This window comes from Saccoglossus kowalevskii, chromosome 6 (assembly GCF_978046115.1).
Source record: "Saccoglossus kowalevskii chromosome 6, keSacKowa6.1, whole genome shotgun sequence".
Classification (NCBI taxonomy): Eukaryota; Metazoa; Hemichordata; class Enteropneusta; family Harrimaniidae; genus Saccoglossus; species Saccoglossus kowalevskii.
This window is the reverse complement of record NC_140646.1, coordinates 25,912,037-25,931,990: the sequence shown is the minus strand read 5'-3', so window position 1 is coordinate 25,931,990 and position 19,954 is coordinate 25,912,037. Positions and strand designations below refer to the sequence as shown.

The 19,954-nt window shown below is 37.1% G+C and overlaps 1 protein-coding gene across 2 annotated transcripts; it reads left to right on the top strand.

Moving 5' to 3' along the window:
* The first annotated feature begins 6,548 nt into the window (after positions 1-6,548).
* LOC100377026 (uncharacterized) lies at positions 6,549-19,618 on the top strand. 2 transcript variants are annotated; one of them, XM_006817035.3, is made up of 14 exons: positions 6,577-6,711; positions 9,352-9,398; positions 12,279-12,457; positions 12,844-12,947; positions 13,791-13,998; positions 14,094-14,197; positions 14,903-15,105; positions 15,948-16,122; positions 16,581-16,755; positions 17,888-17,994; positions 18,159-18,303; positions 18,390-18,472; positions 18,649-18,811; positions 19,172-19,618. In XM_006817035.3, exons 3-14 carry the CDS (start codon positions 12,286-12,288, stop codon positions 19,282-19,284), a joined length of 1,752 nt encoding a protein of 583 aa, XP_006817098.2. In that variant the 5' UTR covers positions 6,577-6,711; positions 9,352-9,398; positions 12,279-12,285; the 3' UTR covers positions 19,285-19,618. The 2 variants fall into 2 exon arrangements, with proteins under 2 accessions (XP_085356955.1, XP_006817098.2); XM_085500829.1 differs by lacking the exon at positions 9,352-9,398 and having other exon boundaries at positions 6,549-6,711.
* Positions 19,619-19,954: the final 336 nt, after the last annotated feature.

Sequence of the window (19,954 nt, the reverse complement as noted above, 5' to 3'; positions counted from 1 at the left end):
TATGTTGGAGCCATCAAAAATAAATGCAACACTGAGATTAAAGAAGACGAGTGCTATGTAACAACTGACATTCATGGTACAAATATGAGATTCAAAATAGATACAGGATTTCAAGCAAAGTGAAGATATTCGAGAAAATCAGGGACATTCAAATTCAGAAGACTTGCATTACATTGACAAGTTATAGTGATGAAAAATTAAAGGTTCATGGGAAATGCAAACTGCATGGAAAACGATCTTGATTTCTATGTCACAGAGCCTGACCAACCAACTTTAAAGGCTTCACATGACTTAAGTTTAATCAAGGTAGTCATGAATATTCAAAAATGATGATAATGGAGAAATTCTCACAAGTGTTCAATGGAGGATTAGGCTGTCTAACTGAACCATATCATATCAGGTTAGACACATCTGCCATACCAGTAGTGCATCTACGAAACTGAGAAAAACACTGGACGAGCCAACAGATGAGCCAACAGCCTGGGTGAACTCCATGGTTGTTGTAGAGAAACCAAAGACTGGTAAACTACGCATATGTGTAGACCCAAAAGACTTAAATAAGGCAATCAAATAAGAGCATTATCAATTGCCTACACTTGAAGACATAACACGCATGTCAGGAGCTAAAGTTTTAACAAAACTAGACGACAACTATGGATACTGGCAAGTCCAGTCAACTACTCACTGCATTTAATACATACTTTGGTAGATATTGCTATCTGCCTTTTGGAATCAATTCAGCACAAGAGGTATTTCAGAAGAGAATCTCCCAACACTTTGATAACCTGCCTGGTGTTGAAACAGACATAGATGACATTTTGGTATGGGGTACTACAACAACCGCCAATCATGATGAAAGGTTGAAGGATACACTAAAAAAATGTGTGGAAATAAATCTCACACTCAACTCACAAAAATCGGGAAATATTCTCACCCCAGAAGGAGTACAACCAGACCCAGAAAAGATTCGAGCTACAACTGAGATGCCGCCACCAACAGACAAGCAAGCAATGATCCGATTACTGTGTACAGTAAATTACCTCGGTAAATTTGTGCACAAACCTTTGGAATCCATCATGAAGAAACCACTTGCAGCAGCACTAGCAAGACTGTAGCGAATGCTTCTCAGGCTACAGAAATATGACATATTACTGAGAGACAAACCAGGGAAGGAACTAGTCACAGCTCATACATTGTCAAGAGCCCCCTTATTATTTCAGTCACTTGGAAGTAATGACAACAGCATCATGGATAAATAATTGTCATATGTCGTGCATCATGTCATTTCAAATCTGACAGTATCAGATGAAAAGTTGCAGATAATTAAAGATGAAACAGCAAAAGATGTCTCTCTCAAACATCTTACATCTGTACTACTAAATAGTTGGCCAAATAACAAGTCACAACTCCATGTCAGTATTAAAGAGTACTGGAAGCACCATGAACTAACCATCATGGATGGGGTAATATTCAAAGGATAAAGAATGCTGATTCCACATTCTTTAAGACACGAAATGTTGAAATTAGTATATATAGGTCAAATGGGGATAGAGAAGTCAAAGTAGCGTGCAAGAGACATTCTGTTCTGGCCTAATATGAACACACACATTGTGGACATCAAAATGTAGTATTTGTCTGGAATATCGCAAATCAAACCAGAAAGAACCAATGATACCAACACTAATTCCAGATGGACCATGGCAAACTGTAGCAACTGACTTGTTTATGCTAGACAACACCAACTATTTGGTTGTGGCAGACTACTATTCCAAGTTGTTTGAAGTTATTAAACTTGGGAATACTCGCAGTAGCACAGTTGTAAACCACACCACGTCAATCCTTTCAAGACATGGAATACCATTTGAAGTCAGAAGTGACAATGGACCACAATACACTGCAACTGAATATCAACAGTTTGCTAAACAACGGGGCTTCAAACTTCTAACAACTAGCCCATATATGAGCCAATCAAACGGTTTGGTAGAGCGGACAGTACAGACCATAAACAATCTAACTCAGAAAACAAGAGATGATGGGAAAGACCCTTACCTCAGTATACCAGAGTATAAAAATACACCAATTAACGACATCGGATCACCAGCACAATTTCTAATGAGTCTTTGTCAATTACTAAACATATCAGTAGACACTTTCTTCTGTGTGTGAGAAAATACTTTCCTCTCTATATGAGGAGATACTGCCTTCTCTGTGGAAGACGACAGTGTCTAATCACATAGAGAAGACAGTGTCTACTCACATAGAGGAGACAGTGTCTCTGTGTGGGTAGCCATTGTCCTCTCCATGAATTCAAATGTTTATCAAACCAGTTCAAGTTCTTTACCGTTCTATTAGAATTCACTATCTCAAATTCTCAACTATATTATATATATATATATGTTTCATGCACACTATATATTTATAAAATGCATTATATGCAATTTTCGCCAAACACTTTATCTACAATTATTTACAAACCATTTTGCTCACTCACTCACTCACTCGTTCGGACATACTACCAGTAACGATTCTAGTTGTGTATTAAAACTCTCTGTTGAAAACTAATTGCTGTATTTCACTTTACATGAGCTAAGAATTTGCATGATGTGGCTCAGTTGAGTTGACCTCTAACCCGTTATGTCGTCACAGGACGCGTTATCTCAGTATTACCTTCTATATATCGGCCTCTAGGCATACTCAACAATAGACTGTTTGGGTCAAAGTATATCTGTGCCAAATGTCATGCTTTAAGGACAACATGTAAGGTGTTTGTTTATCTGCACCACTAGAGACTACAGAATGTGCTTCATACTTTGGTACGCGTTTTGAATATGCCAGCCTTAAAGCTTCTCCCTGACTGTTTATCAAAAAGATTTATTCTACCATCAACAATTGCCTACGTCTATACAACAATGTACTACACTGTCCTACCATGGAGGTAATAATAATGGTCCTACCAATGAGTATTCATTCCAAGACCCGACCCTGTAGCATGTGCCGACATTTTAAAGACACGTGATCTTTTTTCGTCAAAACTGTTATGAATTTATGTGTTAACATGATTATTACGATGGCAATGGTGTCATTTTGTATTACAGAATCTCAAAACGGTATACGATGGGTGTCAAGTTTGGAGCAGAATGTGCTCACTATTTCGCGTCATGCATACCACGAGGTCTATGATTTAGTTCCTTTACTGATGTAGCATGATACACCCGTCTGGGTTTGGTTTTGTTTTTGCAAATTTTTTTGTCGAGTGTTATCTGTCATTTCTTTTGTGCTATTCGACTTTCAAATATCTCTATATGATTTCTGTTTACCGTATGTTTTGGTCAAGTTATATTCACCTTGGAAAATGTGGTGGCATTTTGTTGTACACAGTTATTTCGTTAAACATGTATCGCAACGTAAGTGTAATGACAATTATTTATTCACAGTTTGAGTATACTGTTTTCATGATTTGCAAATAATATTTCAATATTTATCATATGATTAAACAAATGAAAAATATTTATACATATTGTTGACAGTGCAGTTAATTTATTCATAATTTATTGGAAGCAAGATTGTATAAAATTAAGTAATGCAGTCTATTTTATTATATACAAATAAATTTGGGTTACGTAATATGTTATACAAATAAGTTGTTATATTTTATTATTTTATTATATATATATAAATTAGAATTGTGTATTTATCACAAATATTTTGTTCTTAGTAATAACATGCCAATTTTCCTTTGTATAATATATTAAAAGCAAAATTGTATATAAGTAATGAGCTTTTTATACAAATAAGTTAAAAAATTCCTTTCATTACACACAAACAATTGATATCACAATTGTATTATGTACTGATAAAGAAGAATCGTTTAATTACATATAATTTATTTATATCAATTGCACAAACAACGCCCTTTAATGCAAGAAACTAAAATAATCGATTCGTACATTTTGCACTCAGTGTTGCACAAGTAATACGCCAGCACTGAGATAATAATACACAGAGACACTATTTTAACATGTATTTGAGTAAACCGTGTAATTCGTGTATGGTCGGATCCATGGCACTACGTCCCGGTGGCACTATGTAGAAATTACTTATTGGGTTATGTTTTTTTAATATTGTAGGTTTAATATGGGTCCCATTTCCTATACAAATATTTAAATTCTGGGTAGAAATATCTGCAATATTTGAGCTGTACAGGATACTTTTTTTTATTAAAAATTGATCCATATGCAAGACCTGAATCCCCGTCCGAATTCTACTGAATGTCAGCAGCTGTGTCTGATTTTGGGGCCCTTATTTGGTATAAACATGGGTTTAAAAAATTGTACTTTGGTATAAATGGAGTATGGATTTTACCAAAACATATAAAAATGCACACACTATTGAAAGCTCAGTGGCACCCCTCTACCCAGTTTTAGGTCTGGTGTCCCCGGACACTACTTATATCGTTAAACATACTGCACCCACTATCAACCATGCATTTGATTAGATTAATGAAGAAAAGTGTCAAGGTCATGTTTTAAAAAAAAACATAATTTCGCAGCCTGAAACAAAATTCTTAGTAAAGTGAACCATCGTCCAGGATGTGAAATAATCGTCTTACTATAAGTACTACTACGTTCACGACCCCACCTCACAGTTAAAAAGTAGAATTGGCCCAGATCCCTCAATATTTGAAATAATGAGCTCAGTCTTTAGAACAAAGTCGAACGAGTTGACAACGGACAAGTCGAGTGAAAACCCAAGTGACATCTGCTCCACCGCACTGGAGACTGAAGACACCACCGTAACTACCTCCAATGCTGACGATGAGGACACCACTATACTGTCACTGGAGGCTGACGACACAACATCAACATACAGGATGAGCATGTCGAAATGAAAAATATCGCCAGCGAAGTCTGCAATATCTGGCAACGCTTGCGGTGAAGCTAATAACACGAGGCTCGTCGACCTGGATATATTGATTACCAATCTGGCTGACCACTGTAAATGTTCTCGGTGTAAAAAGGGAAAAATAAATATCCATGAAGAATCTCGTTATGGCTGGGAATCTCACTTTAGTCTCCGGTGCACATGCGGCCTTTCGAACATAGCACATGCAAGCGGATTGGCTAAGAATACGAGGTAGTCAAAAATAGACCAATCAGGTCCACTGTGTCATGTGGGACGGCAGACTGACTTTCAAATTTCAGTGACGCATCGGAGGTTCGTAGACAAAGCAGTTACATGTACATTCTTAGCTCTTGGAAATGAAAACTGTTTTGTGCTGGTAATAATTTTATAACAATCGTACTGCAAGTTGACAAAAATAAACTAAACGAAACTCCGATTGTAACGAGTTATAGAGCAAAAACGACGACCTGTAATTCACGGCAGTACTGTCGGCAAGCTTGACTGACTTGCTTCCAAGCGGATTCAGTCAGCAAATAGTAGGCCCTTTTTTACTTCAATTACGATTTTTAATTGATATTCAACAACAAAAGTGTCATCGCCGATATTTAGTAAAAATAAAAAGCGTAGCTTTACCGAGTGCTCGCATCTCATTATGTAGTTCTGCTCTGATGACATTTTCGCTTGGTTCAGGTGCCGTGGCTTACGAGAAAGTTGCGAGAAAGGCAGCGTTAGACACGGCAGTGTTCAAGTTTAACGGTCACATATCACGTTTTGTACATAAACAATTGCCAAGTTTGTTGTGATATGGTATGACACTCGAAACTAAGCTTGTCAAGTAAATACACTTAAATTGATAACGGGATTACACTATTTATTCAAGAGCGGCCATACTTCGTTTTCACGTTGCTTTTTTTCAAATTATCGATTTTTTCATAACTTTATCGGCCATGTACCAAACGGGTTGTTTTGATTTTTATAAAACCAACACAATAGCTATATTAAACATCAAAAAATAACTGAATACGATGCGCTGAACAGAAAATATCCTCTCGACTGTGCTACTTTTGGTTTTTGAGTCTTTCAGCCATTTGAAACTTAACGTGTCTAAAACCACAAAAATCACGATTATATTTTTCTTTATTTTTTTCTTTTGTAGTTTTATTATTCCTAGTCGTGTTTTATTTTGAGACGACACTGTTGTGCTGTTAAATAAAACAAAACAAATCCCAGCATGCAAAGCTTTAGGGGTCGATCATCATGCGGGTGACTGGTTGATTTGTTAAAAAAGTAAATTGTGCAAGCTCATTGGCGGATTTAGATGGGGGTCGAGGGGGCCGCCTCCCTATTTTTAACAATCAACAGGGCTTCGCGCCATCGGCGCTCGCGAACTTGGCCTTAGGCCAACTTATCGCCCCCCCCCCTATTCCAGAATCCTAGATCCGCCCCTGAAGCTACTATACAGCGAGAGGAATAAAACCATGACACATTCCAGAAAAAAACTAAAAATGTATAGATGAGACACCGTGAATAACTTTCTTTCACACTTTTTCAGTCACTCCCTGATTTCAAATAGTTCAAGTTGCGCAGAGTTGTTCTTTGTAGTCGATTGACCCGGCCGATTACCATTTTAGTAACCGCGATTGACCCAGTAACTGACCTCAAGTCAAGAGCATTCTCTAATCCTTGTCAAACAGTTCTGCTGCTTACTAGTATCGTAGGTGCGAATCGTCTCTTTACGCGGGTCAGAAACAAAGAGAGACTGTCGTTGATAGATCTGTGACAGAGGGACTGTGATCAGAAGAATATACGGTAAGCCGTTTTGCTACTCAAGACGTTTTTATCTTGTACCCACGCCCAAGTTTAATACGCCTTGTTTAATACCACAGACTGCCAACACCATCATAGAGTTTTTGGGCACACTCCGTTTCCGTAAAGTCGACTGTCGACAAGCCCCTCAGGTCTAATTTGTTTATGCGATAATACAAACTCCGTCGACGTCTGTGAAATGCCGTATTTTGGCGAAAGTCAAAGGGCCCTCGTCAATATGCCCGCACTGCAAAATTTCCCAAACGCCTTCAACGTTTCATTTCATTTTCTTGCGAGAAAATAAATCATTCGGGTCAGAGCGACTGTCGACAGTGTACAAATGTTCACCCACAGTGTGGTTCACCTAAACAGAGGTGGACAAAACAGTTTTAGCGAATCGGAGCCGATATGTTTACCCCTCCCCTGTGTATATGCTATTTAGAGACTACAAATGACACCTGTTTTTGTAAAGTAAATTTTGATTTAAAGAGGAAAGGTCATCACCTTGAGTGAATTGGGCCCCAAGCGACGAAAATAACACACGCTAAAAACGCAAAGACTCATGGGTAGACGTTTGTTTGTAAACAATGACACACTATGACCATCTGACGCATGGGCGGTGAGAACTCCCCTGTTTCAAGTTATGGGGACGTTATGAGAACCGGTCACTGGTAGTGTAGTGGTTGTCGCATCAGACTCGTGATCAGTAGACCCAAGTTCAAATCCTACCTTAGGGCAGTTAGGCTGAACATCAAAAGGGTCAACCCCTACCCTGGGTGAGTGTGCCTCAGATTCTATGGGAAGGCAAATTCCACTGACCGAGATTCATTCACTAACGAATGCGACTTTGAGGTATCCTTGGTTAAGGTCCGCAGGTGCTTGTGCTCGCATTTACACTTACAAAAAAAATAGGCAGGAGACACATCAGAGACATTCAATGTCCGGAACTGTCGCCTGGTACAAAAACATTTAAAAAAACAACAACAATGACACGCTATGACCATCTGACGCATGCGCAGGTGACGACTCCCTTGCTTTAAGTTTGAAGACGTTATGGCGTCTAATAATTTCGAAAACAGTTACAGTAAACTTTGACTTGTTATGAGAACAACTGAATCATTTATGTAACATGATTCAAGCATGTAAACTATATAAGTGAAAGTGGAGAGTTGTCACCTACGTGCGGGAATTTGTTAATAACAACACACGCTAAATACGCAAAGGATCATGGATAGACACTTGTTTATAAACAATGACACACACGCTATGGCCATCTGACGCATGCACAGGTGGCGATTCCCTCGCTTAATACAAAGCCAGGATGAAAATGATAATTCACAAAACAAGTTGTCACAAACATTAAAGGGCGGCAGTCGTCGCGCCGCGTCCTGTTTGATATGGGACTCATAGCGACGTATACAACGCGTGTAAAATACATTGTTTATTTACATGAAATTCGAACACGCGCTGCGCGACGATCACCGTGCTTTAACTAATATGTATTCCAATAGAATCCTATGTTGCCTAATAAAAGTCAAACACATAAGTCTGTACCGATTACGTAACTACAGTACAAACTACTATTATCATGCAATAATAATATTTATTAGACACATAAAATCCTTAGGAAACTATAATCTAAAAAAAATAAAAAACCTACACAGTTTGCAACCAATGGTGAATACAGCATACATGCATATTGAACCACGACCAGCTGTTTCACAATATAATAATTTAATCCCCACCAACAGCTTTATTCACATATTGGTTGGGTGACAATGGGTGAAAATAAACCCCAAACTGCAAACTTTATCAGGCCGTAAATCAAAGTTAGTTCAAATATTGTGACAGAAAAAGACTTTCACGTGGCGTCCCTACGATCGGATCAATGAATATCCGGAATGATGTGAGCGTGTAAGATTCGATTCGTCGATGGTCACATGGAACATTTTAGACCATTCCAGCTGTGACCGTCCATCACCTGATCGCATTGAGGATACAACGAAGTCTGAAGTTTTACCATATGTTATAGATTTACCAGTGTATTCGTTTGAGGGCACAATTCATCTCTGCAGCCATTTAAGTTTCTTTTGTGAAGTGTCGTTTTTCAGACAATTCTTTAAATTTGATGGTTTCTTGTGATATCTAATGTTCCTTTTCTACAAAATTTATGTTCGGTAAGCTTATTGATGCTATTGTTTTTTTGTTTTTTTTTAGAATTCTTGCATATTTCTGGAATTACGTAACTTTGTTTACATTATTGTTTTCTACAATATCGTCTGCTCGATATATAATTTTAGATTTTTAACGTGTTTGAACTTTCTTGGTGTTTTACTGTTTTATAAAAGGTGTTACTATTTGGAATGACATTCATAATCCATTTACGATTTGTTTATGCATTTTTGCTTCATTTTCTGAACGAAGATTTTGTTACACTTTTTTTTGCATCGAGTACTTTAGACAAATGCTATTTTATTTATAAATATCTGTATACAATTGTTAAGGAAACTGTTATTGTAGTTTCGTAGTTTATTTACTTTTTCAGTCTATCTCGTCTCTCTGATACATTTGTATATTCTAATTTATCCATCGATGTATCTTTTCTATTGTATTTACATATACTTTTCTGATTTCTTTACACAGGTTTCTTCCTTTGTTTTGTTTACAAGACTTACTGTGGAAGTCAAGGGGTAAGGGGATTATTGTTTAAGGCATTACCATTTAAACTATTTTGCAATATGACAGCCATTTTTTTGGGGGGGGGGGTTAACATATTACATAAATACTTATTTAAATTCCCTACGAACGCGAGCATTTGATCAGTCAATGGCATGAGGGAAATGGCCGTTGTATCGTAACTGATATCACGCTGCACTGTACAAAACATTCTTAACTCGAAGCCATTGTATGTATAACCAGGTCATCAGCTAGTAATTATAAGTGTCAGTGTAGTTTGATTCTCTATAAGTGAAATCTATTGACTGAGATTATTGCACTAACATTGTGTCAGTCCTAGGACTGCGTGACCCCGGTCAGTCGCCAGTAAACACATTGAGCTCCATAAAACGATCTATGTGGCTTCATTAACATAATATGCAAGCAAGTCAAAACCACTTAGTATTTTGACATTGCGAGATTATGTGTCAGTATTTTGGTTGTTCAGGCGATAATATATGTAAATGTGTGTTTGGAGGACCACCAATCTGCGTTCATGGAAATAATGTTTTCTATATTGCGTGTTACCGATCACAACACGATACTTTTTCCCAGGGTGATTGTGACATTGACAACAATGTACATGCTTCTATTTGTATTCCCGAAAACCATATGCAAGTAGTTTACAAAAATGCATAATCCAAATACAAATCTGGTCTATGTTCAGTTACATTATATTCCTAATTTATTTTTATTTTAAATGACATTCCATGATCAACACCCTCAAATAATAGACAAAAAAATAAGTGAACTGCCTCGTAAATATAGATTGCATTTTTAAAAGTGATTCACAAACAAAAAACTATTTTTATAGAATTTGTTAATACGAAGAAGGCATGTAATACAATCACTGCACTGCCACAAATCTTAAAGCGGGGGAGTCGTCACCTGCGCATGCGTCAGATGGCCATGGCGTGTCATTGTTTACAAACAATCGTCTACCCATGGGCCTTTACGTTTGAGCGTGTGTTGTTATCGCCGCTTGGGACTCAATTCTCGCGCGTACGCAGGTGAAGAAATTTATGAGCTGTCGAGCAGTTGAAATTGAAATTTGACACATGATCTTGGGTACATGGCTAAATATTCATAAGCGATATATACAAGCATTCTAAGCTCCCTCGCATGAATAATTAACACAAGGCGATAATAACTAAATATTGCAGTATGGTAATCATAAACAATTTAGACAAACTATATCACACATAATGTATAAATTAAAACAAAAATCATTGTCAAGGACATAGTACCCGTTATTTTTTAATGCCTTGTGTCAATTAAAAACAACGAAAGATGTAGGATCATGATTAAATGTTGGGAGAGTATTCAGCATGTTAAAAATCTGGTGTTACTTCAAAAGGCTTTCTTCTATCAGGGGTAAATTCTTCTCCACAGGGTCTCCACACTGTCAGGGGGGAAACTCGTCTCGTCTCTCTATCTCGTCCCCTCGAGGTACGGGATCGGGAAAGTCACTTTAACTTTACAGTCAAATAAGACACACACAAAGAAATATGTTTCAGCTCTCGTCTTAGTCGATCTTTTGGAGCACTCTATAAGACACAGCGCCCTGGGGGAAAAGTCCCCAAGACTCTCGCAAGGCTGACCCAAGACTAGCCCAAGACTGGACTGCCTCAAGGCTCGCCCCTGGACTCTCTCGGACTGGACTCGACTGCCCAAGGCTGCGTCTGTCGTGGAGTATTCGCCAAGACCAACTCAAACTCTCTTTATTCATTTTCAAAACTCTAACCAATTACAAAACAGTAAAAGACTCTAGGGCGTAACCTTCAATCATAAAGCCAATCACACTAAGTACTGAATACGTCATATCTTTTGATTAATCGTTCACTACATTAATAACTACGGATGTCAGAATAGCGACGGTATCTTGTAATTAGTTCCAAATCACTGAGCCAAGTTCCGTCCAAAACTTCAAATAGACCTACACGATGACAGACATAACACAGCAATTCAGCTAATAATCAGTTAATTAAGTCGGTTAACAGATACGCGAAAACAAATTCATGACACTTCAGTCAAAGCAAAATCTTACAGGAAATGTCATTCTTACATCGTACAAAATTGTATAATCCACACATAAACCAAAAATGGACACTAGTTGGTAAAAGGTCATCAAAATACAAATTCAACCCCAATTTATGAAAATATCTTTGAGAAACAGGCACAAAAAACACATTCAAATGTCACTCATTATTAACCCACCACGAGTGATGTCATTGCCAAGTTTGAATGAAATCGGCCGAACTAATGTTGTGTTTTTGCAGAGGTAATATTACAGACAAATAAAATAAATATTTAACCTTTTCCTCCCTAGTTCCTTCTTTTCATCACAAATTCACAAAATAGTCCTGTTTATAGCCTGCACTTTTCACTAGACGATTGGGACAATAATCATTCAGTAAAAACTGAAAGTTGACTCACATTTTGCCTGTTGGCTCCAAAATTAGGGTTAATTTCCAGAAATATGTAAGAATTATAAGAAAAAAGTGCAGAAAAATTTGGGTGAGAAAGTCTGGTGGTAAAAAGGTTAAATCTTTTTCAAATATCAATACCAAAATATAATAGGGAAGATTGATATACAAAATTTACATAGAGTATTCACTACTTAAAATTAGGGGATAACTATCTATGTATCAGAGATGGCTACACATTTTTACATTTTGTAAAGCTGAATTACCTTGTCAATACGCTAAGCTGATAGTCTTAACTATTATTATGTTCTCTGGGGGTACACATTCATTCATTTTTTTTCGATCTGGGGCTTACAAGTTTATTCTGTCGTGTTTGGCACAATAAATACTCGTCATATTTATTTTACATGTTGCATTTTGTATTCATAGGTCAACTATGGCGTTACGATTAACATCTGGAATAATTCGTTTGGTCGGTTCTTACTCACCATGTTCACGGATAAGATCAACTGTTCCTTATTCATCTAAATGTAGATCTTTGTTCATAAATGGATTGTCACAGAACCGGACTCTCAGCCAAAGCTCTTATTTATTTAATAAGAACGAAGGTGTGTTCATAAAGTTATTAAAATAAAGTGAATTGACTTTTAAACGTTTAAAGTTGCTATTATTGTTTGTGTTTTGTTTATCGGGATGGGAAATATTATACAGTGTTTACATTATGGGCATGATATTTGTAAATTACGAAATAAATGAAATAGTGGAGTATGTTGAGTATATGGTATGTAAAATATAGATACACTGACTTTACCAAAGTTGAATCAGCAACAACTATTTATATGTTACCCAAACACGTCTCGCTTAATCTGCAACTAGTTTATTTTATTAGTTGTTGTTATGTGTATCCAAGGAATGTATTATTAACGATATGACGTCATATAAGGGGGGGGCGATTGGTGAAATGTAGACTCTGTACACATAGTTTTGTTCACAGTAGTTTACAAGAGTCCTTTGCCGGATTGTCAATTTCCTGAAGATATGACTATACCACAGTATGTGATGAAAGATTTCGGGAAGTATGGTAATAGGACGGCAATGGTAAGAGCAAGTATTACTTTGTATTAGGCGAAACGAAAATTAGATCTGTTTTTGGTCGGTGCGCGCGTTTCTTTGTATTCAACAAAATCGAAATGTGTTCACACCATTAGTGCCGAAATAACTTGTTTCTGCATGAGCAGATCGGCTTTCTTGAAGTAGCGTATACAAACAATCGAATTGTTTTTAAAGAAAGTTTGTATCGGAAACAGATTTTGTTTCAACGTCTGAATGATAATAACGTTTACGATAACATAATTTATTTATGAACTGTGAGGTTATTACGAGATCACCGCAAAGTATGCACGAAGGCAGTACGTCGATCGTATTGACTGACGCCTATCGTGCCCGTAGTGCACGAGTGCAAACTTGGCGAGATTCTCGTTATAACCTGATTATTATTATATATCTTTTTCCTGCTTGTATTAATAATTCAATTATTAATAGCAGCCAGAATTGGCAAAGAAACAACGTTTTGCGCTGTGTGAACGTTTGTGTGCTGTGTCGGGATTATATTTTATATTTATTTCAAGCAATTCTATTATTTAATATCAATTTCGCACAGTATTTTTGACTTTCCAAGTCATAAAATAAATATTTACTAGGGACCGATAGGAACAACATGTTGCTTGTCGTTGTTTTGAAATGAGCTGCTGTCACGCTATTGATCTGAACGATGTTCGAATAACGCGCACGAAACTCAGTGGAAAGGTGAATTTCAAACACGTCCGTACGGTATTCTACGGACGGATGAATTCCATTAGTTTCCGTGTCTAGTGTATATTAACGCAGTTTACTTAGTGTGTGTTATATTATAACAATAATAACAATATTACTTGTAATTAGGTTGACAGTGGCACTGGTCGTACCTACACTTTTACTCAGTTACAAGAACTGGTTCATCAATGTGCGACTGGTCTAACAATTGATGGTTTTCAACAAGGCGATGTATGTGCTATTCAACTACCCAACTCGCCTGAATTCTTCATCACACTGCAGGCCGTCTTATCTATAGGTGGAATTGTGTCAACAGTCAACCCACTTTACACCGAAGGTAAGATATCTTACTATTTATGTGTACATGCGGGGAAAAACAGAACAGAATTACTAAACAATAGTTAACAAAATTTCTCTTGTATTGACATATAGATGAATTGCTGAATCAGCTGAAAGACTCAAGCGCTAAATCAATTGTTACGAGTCAAGCATCAGCTGAAGGTGCTCGGAGTGCAGCGATCAAGACAAAGATCAAGGTAAAGTTAACAGTAAAAGAACCGCACATGATCTGTCATATAATCAAATAGAAAATAGTCACTAATTTTTTTCTCAAAGAAAGGTTAATCTGACATTGACTCGTCCAGTTCACTTGATTAAATAATGTAAGTTGGTATCGTATGTAGACACGCCTTCCTCATTGTCCAGCACAGGATTCGTTGTTCGCTTGCCTTGGGGAAAGTTGACTCTTTGCGATGTGCAAATTATATATATATTGAATTGGTTTTATATTTTAATTACATTTAAACAATGCACAACCCACATTCATACGTCAAATACCACAAAGGAAATGTATGACATTCGTAGCAGGAATAAAAATGAAGATATCCTGGTTTTACTAACAGTTGACTCTATACCCATTCTGTGTATGCTCATTTCACAGAAAAGTTTCTTTATTCTCCCCAGTGGCGGATCTAGAGGGGTGAGGGAGGGGTTCTTGGGGTCCCCCCGTTGAAAAATGTATTCAATTTGTTTTTGTATAATATAAACAAATCATTAACTTAGTCTGGCGATTTTAAAGTTTGGACCCCCCCCCCCATAACAAGAATCGTCTATCCGTTCCGGCTCCCTCAGCTAACACCCTTCAAAACTGCTCATATTCACCCTTTCCGCCATTGGGAAGGCATGTGAATGCAACACATGATCAATATACATACATTTAAAATAAACTTTTGCATTTTCAGCATGTGTACATCATTGGAGGTGCAGACGGATGTAAGCCATTCTCCTCGTTGTTAGACAATGACGGTTCGTCATTTCCAAAAAGCATAGACATTAACCCAAAGGCAGATGTAGCTCTACTATCATACTCGAGTGGGACAACTGGGTTACCAAAGGGAGTGATGGTATCACATTTCGCGTTTATAGCTAATTTAATACAGATGAGGTAAGTATTCTAAAATGTTTGGCTCGCGCATGCTCACCTACGCGCTGTGAGGACGCGTTCATTAAAACGCAGATTGAAGCCGATTTTTGTGGATCAGCGACTGTGGCGTACTGTGCGTGCGACCTTGTTCGTAATTCGGTATGTACCAATATTGCCAAACATTTATCTAGATAGTCTTTTATTAGCCAATGTATTCGTATTCTTGTATTAGCCAATGTATTCCCCGGATGTATTCGTATTCTTTTATTAGCCAATGTATTCGTATTCTGTATTAGCCAATGTATTCGTATTCTTGTATTAGCCAATGTATTCGTATTCTTTTATTAGCAATATTCGTATCTTGTATTAGCCAATGTATTCGTATTCTTGTATTAGCTAATGTATTCGTATTCTTGTATTAGCAAATGTATTCGTATTCTTGTATTAGCAAATGTATTCGTATTCTTTTATTAGCCAATGTATTCGTATTCTTGTATTAGCCAATGTATTCGTATTCGTTTATTAGCCAATGTATTCGTATTCTTGTATTAGCCAATGTATTCGTATTCTTGTATTAGCCAATGTATTCGTATTCTTGTATTGGCCAATGTATTCGTATTCTTGTATTGGCCAATGTATTCGTATTCTTGTATTAGCCAATGTATTCTTATTCTTGTATTAGCCAATGTATTCGTATTCGTTTATTAGCCAATGTATTCGTATTCTTGTATTGGCCAATGTATTCGTATTCTTGTATTGGCCAATGTATTCGTATTCTTGTATTGGCCAATGTATTCGTATTCTTGTATTGACCAATGTACTCGTATTCTTTTATTACCCAATGTATTCATATTCGCTTACAGCACTCCCGGGCTTGTATACCACACAGAAGAAGATTCGGTTTTAGCAGTGCTGCCATTCTTCCATATATATGGTAATTTAATTACGCTAAACCTAACCCTCTCACAAGGAGCCAAGTGTGTTGCTATGTCAACATTCGACGCAGAACAGTCTTTAAAATGTATCCAAGAACATAAGGTTTGTGTATTTTCCCTACATTAATTTTTATGGCTTATTTTCGGTAAAAACTGATTATTTGGATTCTGAATTATACATTACCCGTATTTTCTGGACAGGCGACAATCGAACCATAACAAAGTGTCTCGCCACTGTAAGCAGACGTGTACCTTAATAGGCAATACCCACCGAAACGGTCACATGTATTTTGTGATAATAAAGCGGGGAAGTCGTTACCTGCGCATGCGTCAGGTGGCTATAGCGTGTCATTGTTCACAAACATGCGTCTACCCATGAACATTTGCGTTCTTAGCGTGTGTTGTTATCATCGCTTGGAACTCAATTCCCGCGCGTGCGCAGGTGACGACCCTTTCGCTTTAATTAGCTTTTTCAATATTCGTTCCAGAGCTCCGCGATACTTGTGGTTACATTTGATATGATTGTCATACATAGCATTTATTGTTCTAATTTGTGCACAGATTACGTCTTGGCCAATTGTGCCCCCCATCGCACTATTCCTTGCCAAACATCCTGTAGTAGATTGTTACGATGTTTCGTCTTTAAATAACATCTTAATTGGAGCTGCACCACTGAGTGAAGACCTTGCTGATGCTGTCATTAAACGTATTAACCGAAAACTGATAGTTAGACAAGGTGTGTATATGTAAGGGATAATCTTATAGCCGTTGACTAACCATTCATGTCGATATAGAGATGTGTCGACTCGAATAGAGCATTGCTCACTGAGGGTCAACAATTCTGATATCGACCGAGGCTGATGGGGTCAACATTTTTGTAATTGGCTGCATTGTAAGATCTCTCCCGCCTAATTTTTCAATGACACCATCAACAATTTTCTCCATTCATAATCAGCTGTTTCATCACACTTTCAATGGTTCGTATGTATTTATATTCCATAATACCTTCCAAAATTTCTGTCACATTTAGGATTTTCGTAGGTATCAACTTATTACGGGTGACTGTTTGACATTTCAGAAGCCGTGACGTTTAGACATGATGCGTGTGCACATAGACTAAACAGCACACTGCTTATAAACAAAATGTAACAACACATGCGCAATTGCAGTTACACGATCTCGGATCCGCTGCATTACTAGCTGCCATGAGCACTGCTTTCATCTCTCCCATTTCATAACTAACACTTGTACTTGCCGCCATATTGAATATTGTGATTATTGCACGCAGCATGCGCAGCGCGACGACCACCACGCTTTAAATGACCAATTTCATGAAGCTTAGATGTTGGTATAACACAACGAGTAATAAAATTACCTTGATGAAATAAATAGAATTCGTCGGCATACGACGTCAAAAAATCCACGAATACAATGCGAATTGAATCTACCAGCGCTAGCTACGTACACGGTGCGGCGACCACGGTCGCGCTGACTAACTGATATAGTCGTGTTTTTCGATGATTACCTCCCGGTTATTCACATAAACGTAACTGTTCCAAGTAATGCAAGATACCTTGTTGAGCAGATAATGTTACAGTTGTTCGACCTGTTCACAAATTAAGGTTCATTTTCCGAGAAAACGCAGACAAACCTCAACGATGAATCAGATTTTTTAGTACCATCGCCGAAGCCTAACATCACGTCTGTTACCTCTGACAAGTCAATAAATAAATTATTGACCGCCAAATGCGCAAATCTGATTGGCTGATTGGGCTATTAAACACAGTATCTTAAAAGTACCTCAAATTACATGTCCATTACGTTGTTTACTTACACAATTTCAATAACATATAGTTACTAAATTTCAGGGTATGGACTGACTGAAAATATTGTGACCCACATATGTTATGGTAATGATCCCACGAAGTGGACGCTTGGGTCATCTGGTATTTTGATACCGAACACTGAAGCGAAGGTAGTGTTACTTTTAACACACACTCTCCTAAAAAAGATTATTAGGCAAATCGGGATGCGGAATTTGTTTTTTCAGGATACAATATTACACGGAAACAATGTACACGGTGTTCGACATTTTTTAGCAATTGTAATTTCATTTCAGTAATTCAATATTTACCATAGATCACTAACACTGAAAATGGCAGCACATTGGGGCCTGGTGAAACCGGAGAAATATGTCTTCGTGGACCCCAGCAAATGTTAGGATACCTTGGGAATGAAAAAGCAACACGGGACACAATAGATAAAGACAAATGGGTGCACACAGGTATGACCATTGAATACTATTTTAATTATTATGTAGCATTCGTTAATGATTGAAACTGAACACCCGATTTATCACTTTGTTTACAGGTGATATTGGTTACATTGATGAACAAGAACAGCTTCACGTAGTGGATAGAATGAAGGAATTAATCAAATACAAGGCATACCAGGTAGTGTGCATTACACTGAAATAATATTAGGATGAGAGGGAGAAATAAAGAAAGAAAGGGAGAATGGGGCTTGGTCTTACAGCTGTTCATTTCAATATGTTAAGTCTATAAGTTGCGTGAAGAAATATACAAAAAACATGAGTTATATTAACTGTCATTTAAAAATATTATCCCAGGTGGCACCGGCTGAGCTGGAGGCATTATTAATAAGTCATCCGGGTATTAAAGATGCTGGTGTCATTGGTGTACCACACGAAGAGGCTGGAGAGGTGCCAAAAGCTTTTGTAGTGCGGTCCAACACAAATATACTGGAGAAAGAAGTGTTCGATTTTATTGAAGGTATAACTACTGACAAAATAACTACACATCGTGATGATTTCTTTTATGTTGTGATCGGGATGCCTAATCCGAATATGTATTTAATGCAGCATCTATCAAGGTATCAAATAGTTACAATTAAGGATGTAGTAGATGTTTTTTCTTTGAAAATATCAAATTTACTTTTTTTCCCATATCCTCTTATACGAATATATAAAGCATGCATTCAACTAGAAAAAAACAAACAATTGTAGCGATGGTTCAAGAGGGTAATACATTTTGAGTAAATCTGAGATACAGTGTGTTTTATAGTTTTATTACATTTAAAATAATACTTTCTAATGACAAGAGAGCAAATACAGAATTTGTTAATATTTTCAGGAAAATGTGCACCCTACAAGAAGCTACGAGGAGGGATACAATTTGTAGACGAAATTCCGAAATCACAGAGTGGGAAGATTCTACGCCGAATATTAAAAGAAGCAAAATTATGAATTTACAATATATGCAAATATTACAAAATCAGGAATCGCTGAAAATTTGATATTCGAACAGCTAATTAAGAATGTTACCATAAAGTTTATTTACTAACGCGGGACACACTTATCTTTCTGCTATATGTCATACATCACATATGCATCTAATGTACTTATAATGTACCTTCTGTAATGTTTGTAAAATCAGATTTGTATGTATTATGGAACTCACGGTCACTTGCAACATTATTCTCAGCGTTGATTTATTACTGTAACCCCTATTTTTTGTGAACAATTTTACATTTATATTCTAAATATCTCTAATACGAATGAAACTGTTTACTATTTTGAATATTAGTGTAACCGTTTATATGCAAAACATACGCAAATCATTTTGTGAAACCCTTTTTAGGGTCTATGATGAAATGTGCCTGTTTTAGCATGTACAATCTACATAATACACATTTTTTACAACTCGCATAGGGCATTATTTTCAGTTCAAACTATACTTCAGGTTGATATTGGCTTTCCCGCGTCTTTGGGATATTGAAGGTTTCCTAGAATAGATTATGAAGCAAATCCTTTGTCAGTGAAATAACATACTGCTGTCATAGGGGAAATTCTCTCTATCACGTCCCCTTGAGGTACGGGATCGGAAAAGTCACTTAAGCCTTACAGTCAAATATAC